The sequence below is a fragment of the Haematobia irritans genome, chromosome 1, assembly GCF_050003625.1.
Source record: "Haematobia irritans isolate KBUSLIRL chromosome 1, ASM5000362v1, whole genome shotgun sequence".
Classification (NCBI taxonomy): domain Eukaryota; kingdom Metazoa; phylum Arthropoda; class Insecta; order Diptera; family Muscidae; genus Haematobia; species Haematobia irritans.
The window spans coordinates 262094152-262114043 of NC_134397.1; the positions used below are offsets into that span (position 1 = coordinate 262094152).

Below are 19892 nucleotides of genomic sequence, written 5' to 3' on the forward strand. Positions count from 1 at the left end.
TCCTTACAAAATATAAAAATTCTAATTAGACTAGGTTTCTCGAGATTTTTCAATGAAATAGTGAACGAGAATTTTAAAATGATGAAAATATCGTCAATTAACATCTGGTGCCAGAAGTATTAATTATTGTTTAATATCGTTAAAAACGCTAAGATTTTGTCTTATTAATTTAGAATTCTTTAATTAAACGGTATCTAGCAACAATATCGTTCGGATTAAGTGTCTTACCGATTTTTAGTTTAACAGTAATACTTCTACATTTTACCAGCGATTGTTATTACATAGCGATTTGTGATGCCCACTCCATATTTAATTGATTTTAAAATAAATATTTTGTATTTCATCTTTTGCTTTCACAAAGTTGGTTCTGATTTTATGTATTGTGCAAAAGGAAAAATCTTAAAAAATAAATTTATTTTATTTATCTTGGTTGTGTGTGCCTCTGAATCAAAGAATTAATCCGCCGAGTCGCGCCGACCATTTTCGAAAGTACGTTTCATTATAAAGGTGTCTTATTTATATGTTTTTTTTGTTATTTTATTTAAGTTAACAAGTCCTTGTATCCCCGATAAAAAATATATTTTCAATTTAACATTTTCCCAATAAACACAGGATGAGCGTTTTTCAAATGCAACACCTCTTCAGTTTGAGGGTAAATATAATTTTCAACATAAATTCAACTTGACTTGAAAAAGCTCATCTTCAATACATCTTCAAGTTGTTTGCGAATTACAACCAATTTGGCAAATTGTTGACGAAAACTTTGAAAATGTGTTGAAGATAATTGGAGAAAACTTTGACAAAACACTACCCTGAAATGCAACGAAAAAACCACATGGTTTTCAATACTACTTTGGACAACAAAGTTCGTGGAAGAAATACAAAAATGTGGAAATTTTTTAATAATCAATTGAAATTGCTTATAATAATTGGTAAGTAAAACTAAAACACGAAATGAAAACTTTAAGGAAGTCACTAAACTCGAATCTCTTTGCAGAAGACTAAAATATTTGAATGCTGATTCTTGGACACATTAAGAGGCTGGCCGATGAACAATGGTAGTGGCTTATCGAGAAGAGATAGTTTCCATAAATCAAAGTGCAACAAAAAAAACTTGGTATTTATGCTTTTCCATATCAACAACTACTGGATGATAATTCGCATCACATCGATAGTTTAATTTACATCGCATCATCGGTTTAATTTGTTATTTTGTGAATTGAAATTGCTGGAAATTTATTCCAATTATCTGGTCATCAAGTTCCTGAAAATTGCCAGTATTTTAATAACAACAATTTTGTAACACCAACGTTCTTGAGGAAATCACGAAGTACGTGGTCAGTTGGAAGAAATACAAAATGGTAAGTCAAAATAAAAAGTGAAATGAAAACATAATGGAAATCACAAAACTCGATTGTTTTGCAGAAAACTAAAATCATTGGATGGTATATTCTAGGAAGATGTTGGCCGATGAAAAACCAATGAAGGAAACAACAAAGAAAAGTTTTCAGAAAACTTACAAAGTGCAACCAATTAAAACAAAGTGCAACAATTCCTATATCAAGAGGGAGCCACCGTAGTGCAATGGTTAGCATGCCCGCCTTGCATACACAAGGTCGTGGGTTCGATTCCTGCTACGACCGAACACCAAAAAGTTTTTCAGCGGTGGATTATCCCACCTCAGTAATGCTGGTGACATTTCTGAGAGTTTCAAAGCTTCTCTAAGTGGTTTCACTGGAATGTGGAACGCCGTTCGGACTCGGCTATAAAAAGGAGGTCCCTTGTCATTGAGCTTAACATGGAATCGGGCAGCACTCAGTGATAAGAGAGAAGTTCACCACTGTGGTATCACAATGGACTGAATAGTCTAAGTGAGCCTAATACATCGGGCTGCCACATAACCTAACCTAACCTATATCAAGAACTTCTGGATGAAAATGTGCATTACATCAATTTACATCCCGTCATCAGGTTGATATTTTGTGATTTCCTCTTGCTGGAATCTATTCTAACATACAAGCCAGCAAGTTCCTCGATAGTAATTATTTCAAATTGCCAGCATATTAATTAATAGTTATTTGACACCAACATTATGGAGGAAATGGAATTATACATGTAAAAATGTTTAAGATATTTAAAGTTGTATTCATAGTTTTATTTATTAATACGTTTAATAAGATAATTACATTTTGATTGGTATTATATTATTATTTTTATATATTATTAATGTTATTTTTAAGATTATTATATTTGTTAACGAAAAAAATAATAAAATTTACAAAATCCCTAGAAATTTAGTATTGACTTTCAGTTAGAACTAGGATTGACTTTCATACAAATTGTGGTTTGAAAGTATTCGCAACAATGCTAATTTTTTATTTTTCTCACGTTGAAAATTGTTTGAGAAATTATTGAGTAGCGATGCATTTCAATTTGAGGATTACAATTGAGAAATTATTGCTACTGTGTTGAATTTTACTGTTGAGGGTAATGTCTGTTTTTTGTTGAGAATGCGATTTTCTCAACAATTTCTCAACTTGAATATTACCCTAATCCTTTGAAAAAATGTTTGAAAAATTATTGAATTTTAGTATTTTTCAAACCTTTGTGTTTATTGGGTTAATCTTCTTTTTTTTAATGAATAGCCCACTTCATTTGCTTTGCCATGAGAGATGTACATCATTTTTTATTCTTTAGCGTACTTTGGTATTTTATAAAAGAACAAAGGAAAGGGAGAAAAATTGAAGACAAATTAAAAATCTATAACTCACAGCAGGGATGAAAAATACAAATTTTAAGAAAATACCGAAAAGGTATTTTTTTTAAGCGAAAAAATACTTTTCACTAAATTTCAACAAATATTCCATTGGAAGATTATTGTCAAGAGCACGTTTATTTGTCAACTCCTCAATTTTAAATATTTTTTTTTAGTTTTATATCCCCTTATAACCGTAGTATTGTAATTCATGGCACTTCATAGATTATCTGTAGATAAAAAAAAAAATAAATTTTTGACAAAATTTCCTATAGAAATAAAATTTTGACAAAATTTCCGATAGAAATAAAATTTTGACAAAATTTTCTATAGAAATAAAATTTTGAGAAAATTTCCTATAGAAATAAAATGTTGACAAAATTTAAAAAAAAAATAAAATTTTGACAAAATTTCCTATAGAAATAAATTTTTTACAAAATTTTCTATAGAAATAAAATGTTGACAAAACTTTCTGAAGAAATAAACTTTTGCAAACTAATAAAGGGTGATTCTTTTGAGGTTAGGATTTTCATGCATTAGTATTTGACAGATCACGTGGGATTTCAGACATGGTGTCAAAGAGAAAGATGCTCAGTATGCTTTGACATTTCATCATGAATAGACTTACTAACGAGCCACAACGTCGAATTTTCAGTGAATGGGCCCTAGAAAAGGTGGCAGAAAATCCGCTTTTTTATCGACAAATTTTGTTCAGCGATGAGGCTCATTTCTGGTTGAATGGCTACGTAAATAAGCAAAATTGCCGCATTTGGAGTGAAGAGCAACCAGAAGCCGTTCAAGAACTGCCCATGCATCCCGAAAAATGCACTGTTTGGTGTGGTTTGTACGCTGGTGGAATCATTGGACCGTATTTTTTCAAAGATGCTGTTGGACGCAACGTTACGGTGAATGGCGATCGCTATCGTTCGATGCTAACAAACTTTTTGTTGCCAAAAATGGAAGAACTGAACTTGGTTGACATGTGGTTTCAACAAGATGGCGCTACATGCCACACAGCTCGCGATTCTATGGCCATTTTGAGGGAAAACTTCGGAGAACAATTCATCTCAAGAAATGGACCGGTAAGTTGGCCACCAAGATCATGCGATTTGACGCCTTTAGACTATTTTTTGTGGGGCTACGTCAAGTCTAAAGTCTACAGAAATAAGCCAGCAACTATTCCAGCTTTGGAAGACAACATTTCCGAAGAAATTCGGGCTATTCCGGCCGAAATGCTCGAAAAAGTTGCCCAAAATTGGACTTTCCGAATGGACCACCTAAGACGCAGCCGCGGTCAACATTTAAATGAAATTATCTTCAAAAAGTAAATGTCATGGACCAATCTAACGTTTCAAATAAAGAACCGATGAGATTTTGCAAATTTTATGCGTTTTTTTTTAAAAAAAAGTTATCAAGCTCTTAACAAATCACCCTTTATATTTTGTGGTACTTTTTGATAAGATTTTCACCAAATGGTGGTAGATTATAATTTCCGACCGCGACGTAAGGACAAAGGAAATAAACTTTTGATAAAATTTTCTATAGAAGTAAAATTTTGAAAAAATTTTTTTATAGAAATAAAATTTTGACAACATTTTTTACAGACATACAATTTTGACAAAATTTTCTATAGAAATAAAATTTTGAAAAATTTTTCTGAAGAAATAATTTTTTGCAAAATAATATTTTTTGTGGTACTTTTTGATAAGATTTTCTACATATTGTATCTCATGTTTCGACAGCGACTGTAAGGACAAAGGAAATAAAATTTTGACAAAATTTTCTATAGATATAAAATTTTCTATAAAAATCAAATTTTGACAACATTTTCTATAGAAATAAAATTTTGACAAAATTTCTTATAGAAATAAAATTTTGACAAAATTTTCTATAGAAACAAAATGTTGACAAAATTTTCATCTATAAAAAATTTTTGGCAAAATTATCTATAGGGGAAAAATTTTGGCAAAATTATCTATAGGGGAAAAATTTTGACAAAATTTTCTATAGAAATAAAATTTTCACAAAATTTCCTATAGAAATAAAATGTTCACAAAATTTCCTATAGAAATAAAATTTTCACAAAATTTTCTATAGAAAAAAAATTTTGACAAAATTTCCTATAGAAATAAAATTTTTACAAAATTTTCTATAGAAATAAAATGTTGACAAAACTTTCTGAAGAAATAAATTTTTGCAAAATAATATTTTTTCTGGTACTTTTCGATAGGATTTTCTCCAAATGGTGGTAGATTATAAGTTTCAACAGCGACTGTAAGGACAAAGGAACTAAAATTTTGACAAAATTTTCAATAGAAATACATTTTTTGACAAAATTTTCTATAGAAGTAAAATTTTGACAACATTTTTTATTGAAATACAATTTAGACAAAATATTTTATAGAAATAAAATTTTGACAAAATTTTCTATAGAAATAAAGTTTTGACAAAATTTTCTAAAGAAATAAATTTTTGCAAAATAATATTTTTTGTGGTACTTTTTGATAAGATTTTCTCCAAATGGTGGTAGATTATATTTGTCTCAAGTTTCGACCGCGACGGTAAGAATATAGGAAATAAAATTTTTACAAAATTTCCTATAGAAATAAAATCTGGATAAAATTTTCTATAAAAAATAAAATTTGGTCAAAATTTTCTATAGAAATAAAATGTGGACAAAATTTTCTATAATAATAAAATTTTGACAAAATTTCCTATGGAAATAAAATGTTCACAAAATTTCCTATAGAAATAAAATTTTGACAAAATTTCCTATAGAAATAAAATTTTGACAAAATTTCCTATAGAAATAAAATTTTGACAAAATTTTCTATAGAAATAAAGTGTTGACAAAATTTTCATCAGAAATAAAGTTTTTAAAAATTTTCTATGGAAATAAAATGTTGACAAAACTATCTGAAGAAATAAATTTTTGATAAAATTTTCTCCAAATAGTGATAGATTATATTTGTCTCATGTTTCGACCGCGACTTTAACGGTTCGCATTATTTTAGTACGCGATCGATAACTTCTTATCTAGAAAGTGTTCGTCTGTAAGCGTAATATAAAATCACATGCTTTTTTCGACTAAAACATTCTTGAAATTCAATAAGATCGTGTTTTTGACTATGGCTTTTACAAAATCGAAATTTTCTTTCCGCATGAACTTGTATGTTTTGCGAAATTTTTTAAAAGACTGTTGGCAAATAAGTTTGTTAAAGACTTTCTCAAAATATTCGAATATTTTGTCAAAACTATTGTACCATAAATCTGATATCGGCTGAAAAATCTCTATACAAAAGGTACTAAATCAATCGAGGGGGTACTACGGTACTGATCAGGGTGAAAAAATATTGAAAAATGTACTATAATACTGCATTTTTCATCCCTGACTCACAAACAAAAAAGTGTCATCTATGGTGGGCAGACAAACTATAGCCCATTGCTGAATAAAGAGGTTGAATCACGATTACAAAAACAAAAATTTCAATATTTTGTTTACAATTTTAAGAAGTCAAAGTCAGCTGATAAAAGAATCGTATGACATTGGTAAAAGTGGCAAATATTTATTCTGAAAAAATAATTCAAATCCAATAATAAAATAATAAATCAAATCCAAAATAATTGTGTCATCTATGAGTGATTGTGAAGTGGATAATTCATCCGAGGAATGAGCGATATGAGACAAATAAGACTATAATACCCACCAAAGTTAAGAATGGAAGTCAATCAAATGGCAATTCGCCAACTATTAATAAAAACAGTTCATGATGCAGTTTAAAAACTGATGTGCGTGGTATTTTGGGACTGGAATATGTTATCAAGATACTAAAGTCATCTTCGAAGAATTCTGCAGCTATGAATGCGTGAGTTGGTTATAGATGTATTTGCTATGTAGTGTCATTTGGAGAGCTTCAACCACCATAAACATATGATTTTGACATCTTAAAAATTAGTCGAAATAAAAAAATTGTAATCATATGGGACCATGATTTAACCTTCTTGTTTAGCCATGCTATAGACCTGTGAATGGACTTGAGACGTCTTTAACTTTCATGGTCTATGGTCTTGTTTGCAAACACTTTCACAAAAATATTATAATCAGCTGTTTCAAAGGTCGTGCTTTTATATCTCGTAAAATCTATGTATTTATTGAACAATCGCTGGTAAAATATGTAAAACCTGGCGGATTTAAAAAAATTGTCATTGGTGAAGTATTTACGTATTTTTGTTTTTACATACAAAATTCTTAAAAATGATTTATGCGCTATATAAATATATTAGCAATACAAATAACAAATAGTAAAAAAATTAACAAATTGTTTATACCAAAGAAGAAAAGGAAACGAAACAGATTTTTATATATTTTTTTCTTCTTTGGAAATTGTTTTTAAATTATGAGAATTTAATATTTTTATATATAAATAATTCAGTAATGTACATGGGTAATTTTAACAAAAAAATGTGTGTGTGTTTTTTTTATATATCTAAGTAGATTTTTTCGATAATATCCTCTGTTAACAAAATCGAGAATATATTATTAGTTATCATCACTAATCTATTTGGTTTGGATTGTTATTTGTGTCTGTTTTATTATTAATTAATTGTTATTAAATTACCTAAATTACGTTTTATTGGCGTTTTCTTTATATTTATTCTAAATGGATTATTTAAAAAAAAATTATAGTTATATTACCATTATGTTATAAATTCTTAATAGCTAATTCAGTTGTTTACTTTTTTTGGTATATTCATTTTAAATCCTTTGAGAATTTCTTATGCTGTGTCTTTCGTTTTAGAGTATAGAGAAATTTAGCAGAAGTCTATGTAATTAATTTCTAATAATACCAAAAATTTGTAAAATATTTGCTAGTGATATAAGTCATCAAGGACTAAATAACATTCAGAATAAATTTATCCAGTACAAGTTAAAAATTTTGCAGCTACTACACCATTCGCATTATAATTTTATTCGTACAATATGTCTGTATCTGAAGTGCATGCTTGCCAGAGAATGAAGCCGCCAAGTCCCGCCGCCGCCCATCATTTTATGTCAGTCGACGCCGCCGCCGAATATGTCGACTCAAATTTAGGCGCCAATTAATCAAAAATACTGATTTGTATCAGATAAATGTATTGAAAATGGAACCTTCCACCCACAATCAATGAGTATGAAATCGCTATAATAATTTGGCAAAAATTAAACTCAGAAAATTTGAATAAATGTAAATTTGATTTTAAAAATTGTCATACAATTAATCTCATTACCATTCGGAGTCGCTCCGCCGATATCAAAAATATTGGTTTAATTCAGAAAAATGTATTAATAATTGTCGTATATTTTGTCAAAATTTTGAATCTGTCGCCCACAATCAATCAATCTCAAGATGCTATAATAATTCTGTAAAAATTTACCCCAGAAAATTTGAATGAAATGTAAATTTGATTGTAATATTGGTTGTACAACTAATCTCATTACGTGCAGACTATAAGTTTATCCGGACGACAGTGCTCGTCGGATAAACTTATAGCCACATTATAAGTTAAGTCCGAAGGCAAAATCGATACTGCTGCATGTTTATGGGATCGATAACACACTTATCGATTATTTAGTCATCGCCGACAATTCGTATGGATTGGACACACTGTAAGATTCTTTACAAACACAGATATTCCGTTGATTTTATTATGGATAATTGTCCGCCGCTGAAGAGACATACACTGAAAAAAAAGCATACTCGGTTCCAAAGATTTTGTCTTTACTTTAAAAAATTTGGTATTGATTCCGAGCCAAAGAAGCGGAGAATACAAGTAAGGATACTTTTAAGGCACAATTCTCTTTTAAATTTAGGTTTTGTGCACTTGCTACTAGGAAGCAAATTTTAATTTTTCGCTTTCTCAGCTTTTTTCTTCATATGCTATCAAAGTCCTTTAAAAACGAGTTAACGGCAACTTTATTTTCCAAATTAGGACTCGACTTCCAGTAGAAATTATGCTATGTTTGAAGTAAAAAACTTCTTTAAAATCAAGTTTTGAAAAACATGTCCTATATTTGAACGATTTTTTGCTTTGTAGTCAAGATGCAAAAAGACAACAAATTTAAAGACAATTTCATTAAATTTAAAGAATTTTTCTGAATTATTAAAGTCAAGTTGACCTTAGCCTATAAATTTCTTCTTTCATGTTAAGATACCCATTTTTAAGTCAAATCACTTAATTATAAGGACAATTCGACTTCATTGAAAAGTTTATCGACTTTTGGGCAAGGAAAATAACTTTATTTTAGAGAAATGCGTCTTCTATGCTAAGCAAAATTTGTATTCGTATTTTAAAGACATGAAATCTTTGACCTCACGACAATATTTTTTTCAGTGTATTTACATCGACTTAGCCGGCGCCGACGGAAGCAAAAATTTAAGGTAGAATTACATACAACGCGTTCAATGCGTCCGATGATTGAAGAGTTGAAATTTCTCTTTGAAATCAAAAGCTAGAATAGTCTTCCGCAAACAGAAAAAAATCAACCCTTCCATCAACGAACAGACGCATGGTGTGTAATTCAACCTTTAGTGTCAGCGCTGCTGATAAAATGGATCGGCTTCATTCTCTGTTCGGATAACATCAAATTGATTTTATAATGGATAATTGTGTGCCGTCGAATAGAAAAAATTTATATCGGTTTAGTCGTCAACTCGCCGGCGCCGGAGGGAAAAATTTAGTGTCAGTCGGCACTGACGAAAATGTGTCGCCTGTTTCCTGATCCTTACGATTTGTATCCCATAAGATAGAAATCGATAAATGCGTCATCGATCATATAAATTAGCTATAATATTGATTATGTCGGCTAACATAAATTATGTTGTGAGGTTTCTCGAAATGTTGGACATTATTGAACAAATAATAGTATAGTGCGAACGGGGCATATGACATCAGTTGTTTAAATAAAATCAATTTAGACAAGAGGTTATTTACTTTTATAAGGCCGGTATGCACCTCTAGCGAAAAATTTCATTCCCATAAGAAATGCATTGCTATTTATGCTAACGAAATTTTCGGTAGCGTTCAATTTCGTAAGCTGGTACGCACCTCTAATGAAAATAACAGGGTTGTCAAAAGCATGTTTTGGCAGCAAACATTTAATTTATTACAATCATTGTGTGCGTAAAAGTTTTAAAAGGTCTGTAAATAATAAACAATTTATTTGAGGAATGTTTGGAACATATATTAACAATTTTTAAAAGCGATTAGCTGGTGCATACCGGCCTATAGGCCGGTATGCACCTCTAGCGAAATTTTCGGTAGCAAAAATTTATTTAAGTCTACAACAAAAAAACAGGGATGTGTACACAAATTTTAAACCAGCTAATCGCTTTTAAAAATTGTTAATATATGTTTCAAATATTCCTCAAATAAATTGTTTATTGTTTACAGACCTTTTAAAACTTTTACGCACACATTGATTGTAATAAATTAAATGTTTGCTGCCAAAATATGCTTTTGACAACCCTGTTATTTTCATTAGAGGTGCGTACCAGCTTACGAAATTGAACGCTACCGAAAATTTCGTTAGCATAAATAGCAATGCATTTCTTATGGGAATGAAATTTTTCGCTAGAGGTGCGTACCGGCCTTATATATAAAAACACCAATTGTTGGTATTTGCTATTTTTTCGGTACGTGAGTGATTAAAATAAAATGAAAAATCAAAAACATATATATCTAGTGCGGAATAATATAATCCGCATGTAGTTAGAATTTTACCAAATCAGGGTTTCGATAAGTTGGTATTTGCTATTTTTTCGGTACGTGAGTGATTAAAATAAAATGAAAAATCAAAAACATATATATCTAGTGCGGAATAATATAATCCGCCTGTAGTTAGAATTTTACCAAATCAGGGTTTCGATAAGTCACGATAGCTGTGTTATTGTGAATAATTCACACACTAAGGGCCGGTTAATCGTTCGTTATCGTGTCGGTTAAACATCTGGTTACATACAAAAATGTTACTAACCGTTGGTATATCGATTAAGTACTAATCGGAGCATGAGAAACCGGCAATGATTTAAATAAAAAAATAATTACACTGCAAAAAAAGTTACAATTTATGATATTATTTAAACAGCTGATTATGCGGTAAATTTAATTGTTTTTTTTTACTTTATCCAATACCAGGAAATATTGAATTCATTATTACGTTACGTAATTCAATCGGGTTATTGGCTCAAATTTTCGGCATTACTAGAAATATTCAAAAATAGTCTAATCTAATAGAATCTAATATAGAATTTAATTTACTTCGTTTTTACAAAATATTTGGGATAATTGTGCTTTATAGTTTTTGCTAGGATTGATTTATTATTTGTATTGGTTATCTTGTGGTATAGGGAGTAAAACTACCATAAAGATACGTTTTTTTTTCAATATAAAGATAATGTAAATGTTGTCGAAATTCTACCTCATCCGCTATATATTACCCGATAAAATGCTACACTCAAAGACAAAATACTTTCTTCCGGAACGAAATTTTAGATAAACGATATTCCAATCCGAAAAGAAAACTTTGCTTGTAGCAGCACTTAGTGGCAAAAGAGAAGTTCACATCTATGGTATCACCTCCATGGAGCCACAATACCTAACCTACAGATGGATCAAAGTTACGGAAAAGGATATAATGCAGTGAACTAGAAATACGAGAGTCGTACACGATAGATAACGATTGCAGTATCATTCAGGCAGAAATTTTTGTAATCACATAAGCTGCTAAGGCGCTGTCGTTATTCAGAAGCCATATCAGCTTCTTCATCGACATTCAATCAGCTATAAAGGCCTTGGACAAAGCAGCCATAAGGTCTGAGGAGGGCGCTCGTGGAGCGAATAATGTTCTCGAGGACGTTTTTCTTCGTATCTTTACAGGACTCATGTCAAATATGAAGAACTATGGCGAGGACGTTGGGTCTCTTGGGAAGGTAGCGAGCAAACCAAGTTGATATGAGATGAAAAGAGCCATGGATATGGAACGCATAGAACCGTCGTGAGATTCTGATGGTGATGATCAGACGGGAGTTGAGGCCTTTAATTAGAATTTTAACTGGACATAATACACTTGGGAAACATATGACAGAAGCTATGGAAGACTTGTACCACTTTCTGTAATCACAAAAGCCGCTAATGCGCTTTACAGACTATCAATTATTCCGGACGATTGTGCTCGTGTCGAACATATCCCATATATTGTGCACATTATAAGTTAAGTCTGAAGGCATAATCGATACTGCTGCATGTTTATGAGATCGATAACACATTTACCGATTAATTAGTCATCGCCGACAAGTCGTATCGATCCGACACACTGTAAGATTCTTTACAAACACCAACATTCCGTCCGGAATAACTGATAGTCTGTAAAGCGCATAAGTCGCTGTTGATGAGGTCGTTATTTAGAAGCGATATCAGTTCTTTCATCGACAGTCAAGCAGCTATAAAGGCCTTGGACAAAGCAGCCATAAGGTCTAAGGTAGTCATCCGCTGTCGGCGAGAGCTTAGGATTCTTACTGAACAGCATAATGAAACTTTGTGCTGGGTAGCTGGTCACTGGGGAATAATGGGAATTGAAGAAACAAATGTACTGGCTAAGAAGGGATCGAATAATGTTTTCGAGGACGTTTTTCTCCCTTGTCTTTGTATCTTTACAGGATTCATGTCAAATTTGATGAACTATAGTGAGGACGTTGGGTTTCTTCGGAAGGTTGCGAGCAAACCAAGTTGATATGGGACGAATAGAGCCGACATTCTGATGGTGAATACCAGACAGGAGTTGAGGCCTTCAATTGGGCTTATAACTGGACATAACACACTCGGGAAACATATGATAAGAATAGACTCCAGAGTTTTTGAAATTTGCAGAAGTTGTGGAAGACTCGTACCACTTCCTGTGTCAGTGTTCAACATTATCCTTTAGAAAAAAACGAAATAATGGCCTTCTTTTTCTTTCAGGCTCTCACCGATCAGCAGGAGTGTAACATAAGGAACATACTCGCCTTTATCAGGACCTCTGATTGGATGTTTTAAGAAACTTTAAGGAAGGCGTATTAATGGAAGTTCTTGAACGATTTTAAAGGTGACTACTTCAGGAAGAAGAACTCGGGATAATTGAGAAATCACAATGGAGCTTTAGTGGTCTAAGTTTGGGGGTGTACCCCATCCTTGTAAATTTGTACCCTATCCTTGCAAATTGCTTGACTTCAGCAAATTCTCCCATATGTTTGAAGAATTAAAAATTTGATTTTAATTTAAGAAGAATTGAGTTTGAGAATGTATTAAAAATTAATTGAGGGTAACGTTTGTTGTTTTTTGTTGAGAACCCGATTTTTTCAACTTGAATTTCGTCCTTTGAAAAAATGTTTGAAAGCGTGTTGAATATAAGCATTTCCAGTGCTTGTTTTTATTGGGCATGATCTGGTTGAGATATTCAGGTATCGCGAACGAAATGGCGGAAACCTTCTTCAATGGCTTGATCTCTGCAAAAACACGATTTGAATTTAGCCCTTTGAAAAAAATATTTGAAAGCGTGTTGAATATAAGCATTTCCAGTGCTTGTGTTTATTAGAGGAAACCTTCTTCAATGGCTTGATCTCTGCAAAAACAAGATTTGAATTTGAATTTAGCCCTTTGAAAAAGTTTTAAAGCACGTTGAATATAAGCATTTCCAGTGCTTGTGTTTATTGCGTATGATCTGGTTGAGATATTCAGGTATCGCGCACGATTAGGAAAATAACCTTCTTGAACGAATTAGCGGAAGGGGTTATTCTTCTGCAATGGCTGAATGGATCTCTGAGAACAATTTCTCAACTTGAATTTCGCCCTTTGAGAAAAGTTTGAAAGTGTGTTGAATATAAGCACTTCACTTCCAGTGCATGTGTTTATTCAGTGTGATCAGGTTTAGAAATTTAGTTATCGCGAACACGGATAGCGTAAGAGATTATTCTTCTTCAATGGCTGGATTGAACTCTACTCATTTTAATAATATTTAACTTTTACTAAGATTCTAGTTACTGTAGTATATCTTAAAAAAAGAACGTTATCACTTAAGTTGAGAAATAATTCTATTTGGTTTTGTCTGGTAAAAAAAAAAACATGGCGAGAAAGTCATTTTGACTAAATTCATCTAATTGGTAAAGTCATATTCAAACACAGTTCATGATCACGGCGGTCACCCCAGCCGCCATTGCCTTTACGTAATTTTGTCTTTTTAATCAGACTTGCGACGGTTAATGTTAGTGACTTGGGAAATATTTGACCAGATTTACGGGCAATACGTAAGACTTGTTGGACCTTTGATATCACCTGATTCGATTCACAGTTTTTCTTTTTATGGTGGACTCCACTGTTAAAAAAAACAAGAAAACAAATATTTAATATAAACAAATATTTATATAATTTAGGACAAGAAAACAACATACCATTCCCCAATATGAAAGACCCTTGGTCCCTTGACAATCATCGCATGGAGTTTGCGTTGTAAACATTGTTGCGAAACATGTTGCAAAGACCAATCCCAATTGTAATCATCATATGAACAAAAATGTTTACCACACTTTCGTATACTGCTCCAAGTGGTACGATTGAAGGCAAATCCCATATTGTGCTTACTACTAATCCATGGCATTACTTCCACCTATATGAATTTTGAAATAGAAATGAGAAATAATAAAAAAAAAAAACACGACACTGGTTAAATTATTCGTGAAAAAGACCACATCAATATGTTGTGTAGTCGAGCGAATAGAGATAGTGTTCTAGCATAAGTTTATATAATGTCAAGATAGTTTAAAAAAATATATATTAATAATGATATTAAGGGGGGGGGGGATATATTTAGTATATGTAGATATTTTTAAATAAAAGTTATATATAAATATTGCAAACTATTTGTACTAAAAAATAAATCTACTTATAAAGTAAATGGTAGCAAATTTGTTTTTATTTTCAATTTTTACAAAAAAAGTAAATCTTCAATATATATGTTTTGGTTTTATATAGCCAACTATTTAATAACATATAAAATATGCATTCAAATATATAAAAACAAATTCTTGCTATATTTTAATATTATTTTATCCTTGATATTATTCCTAGCGTTTGTATTTTGAATATCCAGGCTACACTTGTGATAAGATAGTTGCAACAAAATTATCGCGGTTAAGCCTAGTACTAAGATAATATTTGCGACAAATTATTTTGCAACATCAATTATTCCGCAACAAAATTTATAATAGTGCCACAATATGTGGTATAGTGGTCTAGTAGCGCAATAGCCGTTGCGTTTCTGGGCAGTACAAGTTTTTATAGACTTCTATATTTAGGCTTCAATAGTGTCCACGTAGAGGTGTAAAGGTCAAGGCTGGGGTTTAATTACAGTAGCGGAAGTGGTTGATGTCCGGGGCGGATTAGGCATATATCCGACTTATGGACGTATGAGTCTTGAGATTCCACAATTGTTGTGTTGAATCCTCAGAGTCCAATGTCTAGGTAGGGATATATCAGGTGGAGGAGTCTGGGGATTCCACAGAAAGGTTGCGTAAAGTAATTGTAATCCAACTTCTGGATAGGATATACAGTGGCGTGCAGAAATGAGTACATAATTAATTTTTTTATACCCTCCACCATAGGATGGGGGGTATATTAACTTTGTCATTCCGTTTGTGACACATCGAAATATTGCCCTAAGACCCCATAAAGTATATATTCTGGGTCGTGGTGAAATTCTAAGTCGATCTGAGCATGTCCGTCCGTCCGTCTGTTGAAATCACGCTAACTTCCGAACGAAACATGCTATCGACTTGAAACTTGGCACAAGTAGTTGTTATTGATGTAGGTCGGATGGTATTGCAAATGGGTCCATATCGGTCCACTTTTACGTATAGCCCCCATATAAACGGCCCCCCAAATTTGGCTTGCGAGGCCTCCAAGAGAAGCAAATTTCATCCGATCCGGCTGAAATTTGGTACATGGTGTTAGTATATGGTCTCTAACAATCATGCAAAAATTGGTCCACATCGGTCCATAATTATATGTAGCCCCCATACAAACCGATCCCCCGATTTGGCATGCAGAGCCTCTAAGAGCAACAATTTTCATCCGATCCGGCTGAAATTTGGCACATGGTGTTAGTATATGGTCTCTAACAACCATGCAAAAATTGGTCCATATCCGTCAATAATTATATATAGCCCCCATATAAACCGATCACCAGATTTGACCTCCGGGGCCTCTTGGAAGACCAAAATTCATCTAATTCAGTTGAAATTTGGTACGTGATGTTAATATATGGCCGCAAACACCCATGCAAAAATTGGTCGATATTGGTCCATAATTTTATATAGGCCCCATATAAACCGATCCCCAGATTTGACCTCCGGAGCACCTTGGAAGAGCAAAATTCTTCCCATTCGGTTGAAATTTGGTACGTGATGTTAGTATGGGGTATCCAACAACCATGCAGGAATTGGTTCCTATCAGTCCTTAATAATATATAGCTACCATATAAACCGATCCCCAGATTTGATCTCCGGTGCCTTTTGGAGAAGCAAAATTCATCCGATCTGCTTGAAATATGGTACGTGGTGGTAGTATTGATATTTAACAACCATGTGAGTTGAAATTTGTGGATGACAGTCTTTCGTAGAAGTCTCTACGCAATCCATGGGGAGGGTACATAAGATTCGGCCTGGCCGAACTTACGGCCGTATATACTTGTTTTTGATTTCTAAACGAATGAAATAAGCAGTAATAAAGAAACTCAAAATAATTTTATTTTTCCTTTATTCCTTCTTCAATTCTAAATAAAACAACAAAACAACTCAAAACAAAAAGTAAAGAATTCAGTGAGTTAAATAAACATAACAAAACAAACTTGCATGTACTCAATTTTGCACTTTTCTATACCGGTGTCAGTTGGAACATTTTCTAGTATTTGGTCCATATCCCTCTATTTTTTAATGCCTGTATAATTTCATCAGGTATATTCTGCCATTCAAGCTGTACTCGTTCCCACAGGTCTTCTAATTTTGATGGAACTGATTTGTATAATCCCAGCCGTCTTCCCACGATTGACCATAAATTATCAATCGGGTTGAAGTCGGGGCTTTGCGCTGGCCAATTCATCACTTGAAATTTTTGCTCACTAAGCCATTTCTCACTATTTTTGCACTATGCATCGGGTCAACATCCTGTTGAAATACGACTTCACCTTCAGGATAGGCACTCTTGTCAACAAACTCGGGAAGATGAGTCTGCAAAATGGCGAGGTAGTCTTCCTTCTTCATTATACCATTAATTTTCTGCAATGGCCCACCAAGTGAAGCAGCCCCAAACCATAATGCTTCCACCACAATGCTTCACAGTATGCTTAACATGGTGGCGTTGAATGGTATCACAAGGACGACGCCAGCAATATTGTTTACCGTCCGGTTGGAAACGGTTAAATTTTGATTCTCTCTCTTGCAAACTTCATTCGTGCCTATTGATTCATTTCGGACAATGTAGGTTTATTTTTTTTTCAGCTGAAACATAACCAAAGTTGTGGAGCGCTCGTCTTGCTGTCCATACACTAACGTGCTTATTTTTGGCAACAGTAGTATTTTTCGGCGTTACGAACTTGTTCTGCCTCATTTCTGCCATCATAAGGCGAGCGTACGCTTCGAAAAATAGTTTTCGGCAGCCTCTGGTTTGCTCTTTGGGAGTAGTATTTCGTCGTTTTTGGACGCGAATGTTTTTGCCGCTCGACTCAAATTTAGCCCCCAATTAATCAGAAATATCGATTTAAATAAGAAAATGTATTAAATTTAGCCCCAATTAATCAGAAATATCGATTTAAATAAGAAAATGTATTAACAATTGTCACATTTTTTGCCAAAATGTTGAACCTTTCACCCAAAATCAATCAATTTCAAGCTGCTATAATAGTTTTGCAAAAACTTAGCTCAGAAAATTTTAACGAAATGTAAATTTGATGGCAAAAATCATTACCATTCGAATAACTTCAAATTGATTTTATAATGGATAATTGTCTGCCGCCGAATAGACAAATTTATATCGGCTTAGCCGGCAAGCCGCCGCTGCCGAAGGCAATATCGGCTTCATTCTCTGTTATGCGCTTTACAGACTATCAGTTATTCCAGACGACAGTGCTCGTGTCGAACATATCCCATATATTGTGCACATTATAAGTTAAGTCCGAAGGCATAATCGATACTGCTGCATGTTTATGGGATCGATAACACATTTACCGATTATTTAGTCATCGCCGACAAGTCGTATCGATTCGACACACTGTAAGATTCTTTACAAACACCGACATTCCGTCCGGAATAACTGATAGTCTGTAAAGCACATTAATGATTAACGCAAATTTTACGATTAGTTGAGCAACTTATCTTACAATCGTTAAAAACGAGTTCATGTTATTTCCAATGGTTCGCCGTCGATTAAACTAACTAGCATCGACACAGCTGTGTCACAATTTCGTAATAACCGTCTATAAAATGTGTATCGGCTTCATACTTTCATACTCTCTATCTTATGCGCTTTACAGACTATCAGTTATTCCGGATGGAATGTCGGTGTTTGTAAAAAATCTTACAGTGTGTCGCATCGATATGACTTGTTGGCGATGACTAAATAATCGGTTAATGTGTTATCGATCCCATAAACACGCAGCAGTATCGATTATGTCTTCGGACTTAACTTATAATGTGTACAATATATGGGATATGTTCGACACGAGCACTGTCGTCCGGAATAACTGATAGTCTGTAAAGCGCATTAGCGGCCGTTTAGATTTAAATTTTTTACAGGAAATTTTACGTGGGATTTTTTTTTTTGCTAAAATACATATTTTCGTTATTTTCCGATAATTTGCTATACTAATATTTTATATATGTCTAATTTTTTAGTTTGATGTATAGGGAGCGACAACTTTCTATACTAAATCAGCATTCATCTTAAATCCCATTAAAGTAAATGAGTCCTGGGACTATTTATATTATTAATAGACACCATGATACTAAATTCGTGGTGTCAACTAAAAGGTCCTATAAATTAAATTTAAATATTTATTTATCTATTTTTTATCTATTTATTTATTATCTATTTTTGATAAAAATCAAAAAAATTACTATTAATTTAGTCTCACATTCACGATAATCGATATGTGCCTAAATGCCAGCATTTGAATATTAAAGGTCAATGCTATTCCATACCATTTGCCTCTATATACTAATCTATCTATGGGTAATTGATAAATCAATCACATTAAATGCAATTCATATTCGTAATGGTTATTTTATAGCTCCTATTTGAACGTGCTGTCTCATGGTGGGACAACTAAGCATTTTTATATTTGATTGAAGTGACGTAGTAATACTTCATCTATACTGAGGGTGAGAGTTCCATTGAAATAAATACCTCACGAAATTTATCTGAAGTAATTTTTGGCTCCTCTATCAACTGTTTCGATGTACGAAGCATTATCTGTTATAGAAAAAGTTTATATTCATATCAATTATATTCAATATAAATAAGCAATAGAAATAATAAATACAAAATAAATCGACTTATTGTTCATACACTGAAAAAAGTACTTATCCTTAATTTATACTATATTTTTATTTGGACATCTTTTTGGGAATTTTACATTAAAAACATGGCAACACTGAGTTCAAAACAATGAGTCAACCCTGCGTTGCCATTTGAGTGATCAAAACTGGTGGACGAAAACCGGTTGATCGGTTTATTTTTTTACACCGATTGCCGGTTTTATTGAATTCAATTTCAATAATGATTTCAATTGATCAAAACCGGTGGACGAAAATCGGTTGTTATTTTTTTATTGAAAATACTAATTTCGGTGAACGTGTAGAACAGGTGTTTTCAAAGTTTCAAAACCGGGGTTTAGGTTTTGTAATTTCAGGTTAAGCCCGGTTATAAAGGGTGATTTGTTAAGAGCTTGATAACTTTTTTAAAAAAAAAAACGCATAAAATTTGCAAAATCTCATCGGTTCTTTATTTGAAACGTTAGATTGGTCCATGACATTTACTTTTTGAAGATAATTTCATTTAAATGTTGACCGCGGCT

General features: G+C 32.6%; 1 protein-coding gene across 4 annotated transcripts in view; it reads right to left on the reverse strand.

Moving 5' to 3' along the window:
- Positions 1 to 13842: 13842 nt before the first annotated feature.
- The window catches only part of Mgat2 (alpha-1,6-mannosyl-glycoprotein 2-beta-N-acetylglucosaminyltransferase), a 112343-nt gene continuing 106293 nt past the window's right edge, over positions 13843 to 19892 (reverse strand). For all 4 annotated transcript variants that reach the window (XM_075291594.1, XM_075291601.1, XM_075291610.1 and 1 more), the window contains 2 exons: positions 14218 to 14432; positions 13843 to 14141 (listed from right to left, as the gene is read on the reverse strand). In XM_075291594.1, the coding sequence (XP_075147709.1) occupies positions 13919 to 14141; positions 14218 to 14432 (438 nt within the window). In that variant the 3' untranslated portion in view covers positions 13843 to 13918. The remainder of the gene's footprint in view (positions 14142 to 14217; positions 14433 to 19892) is intronic.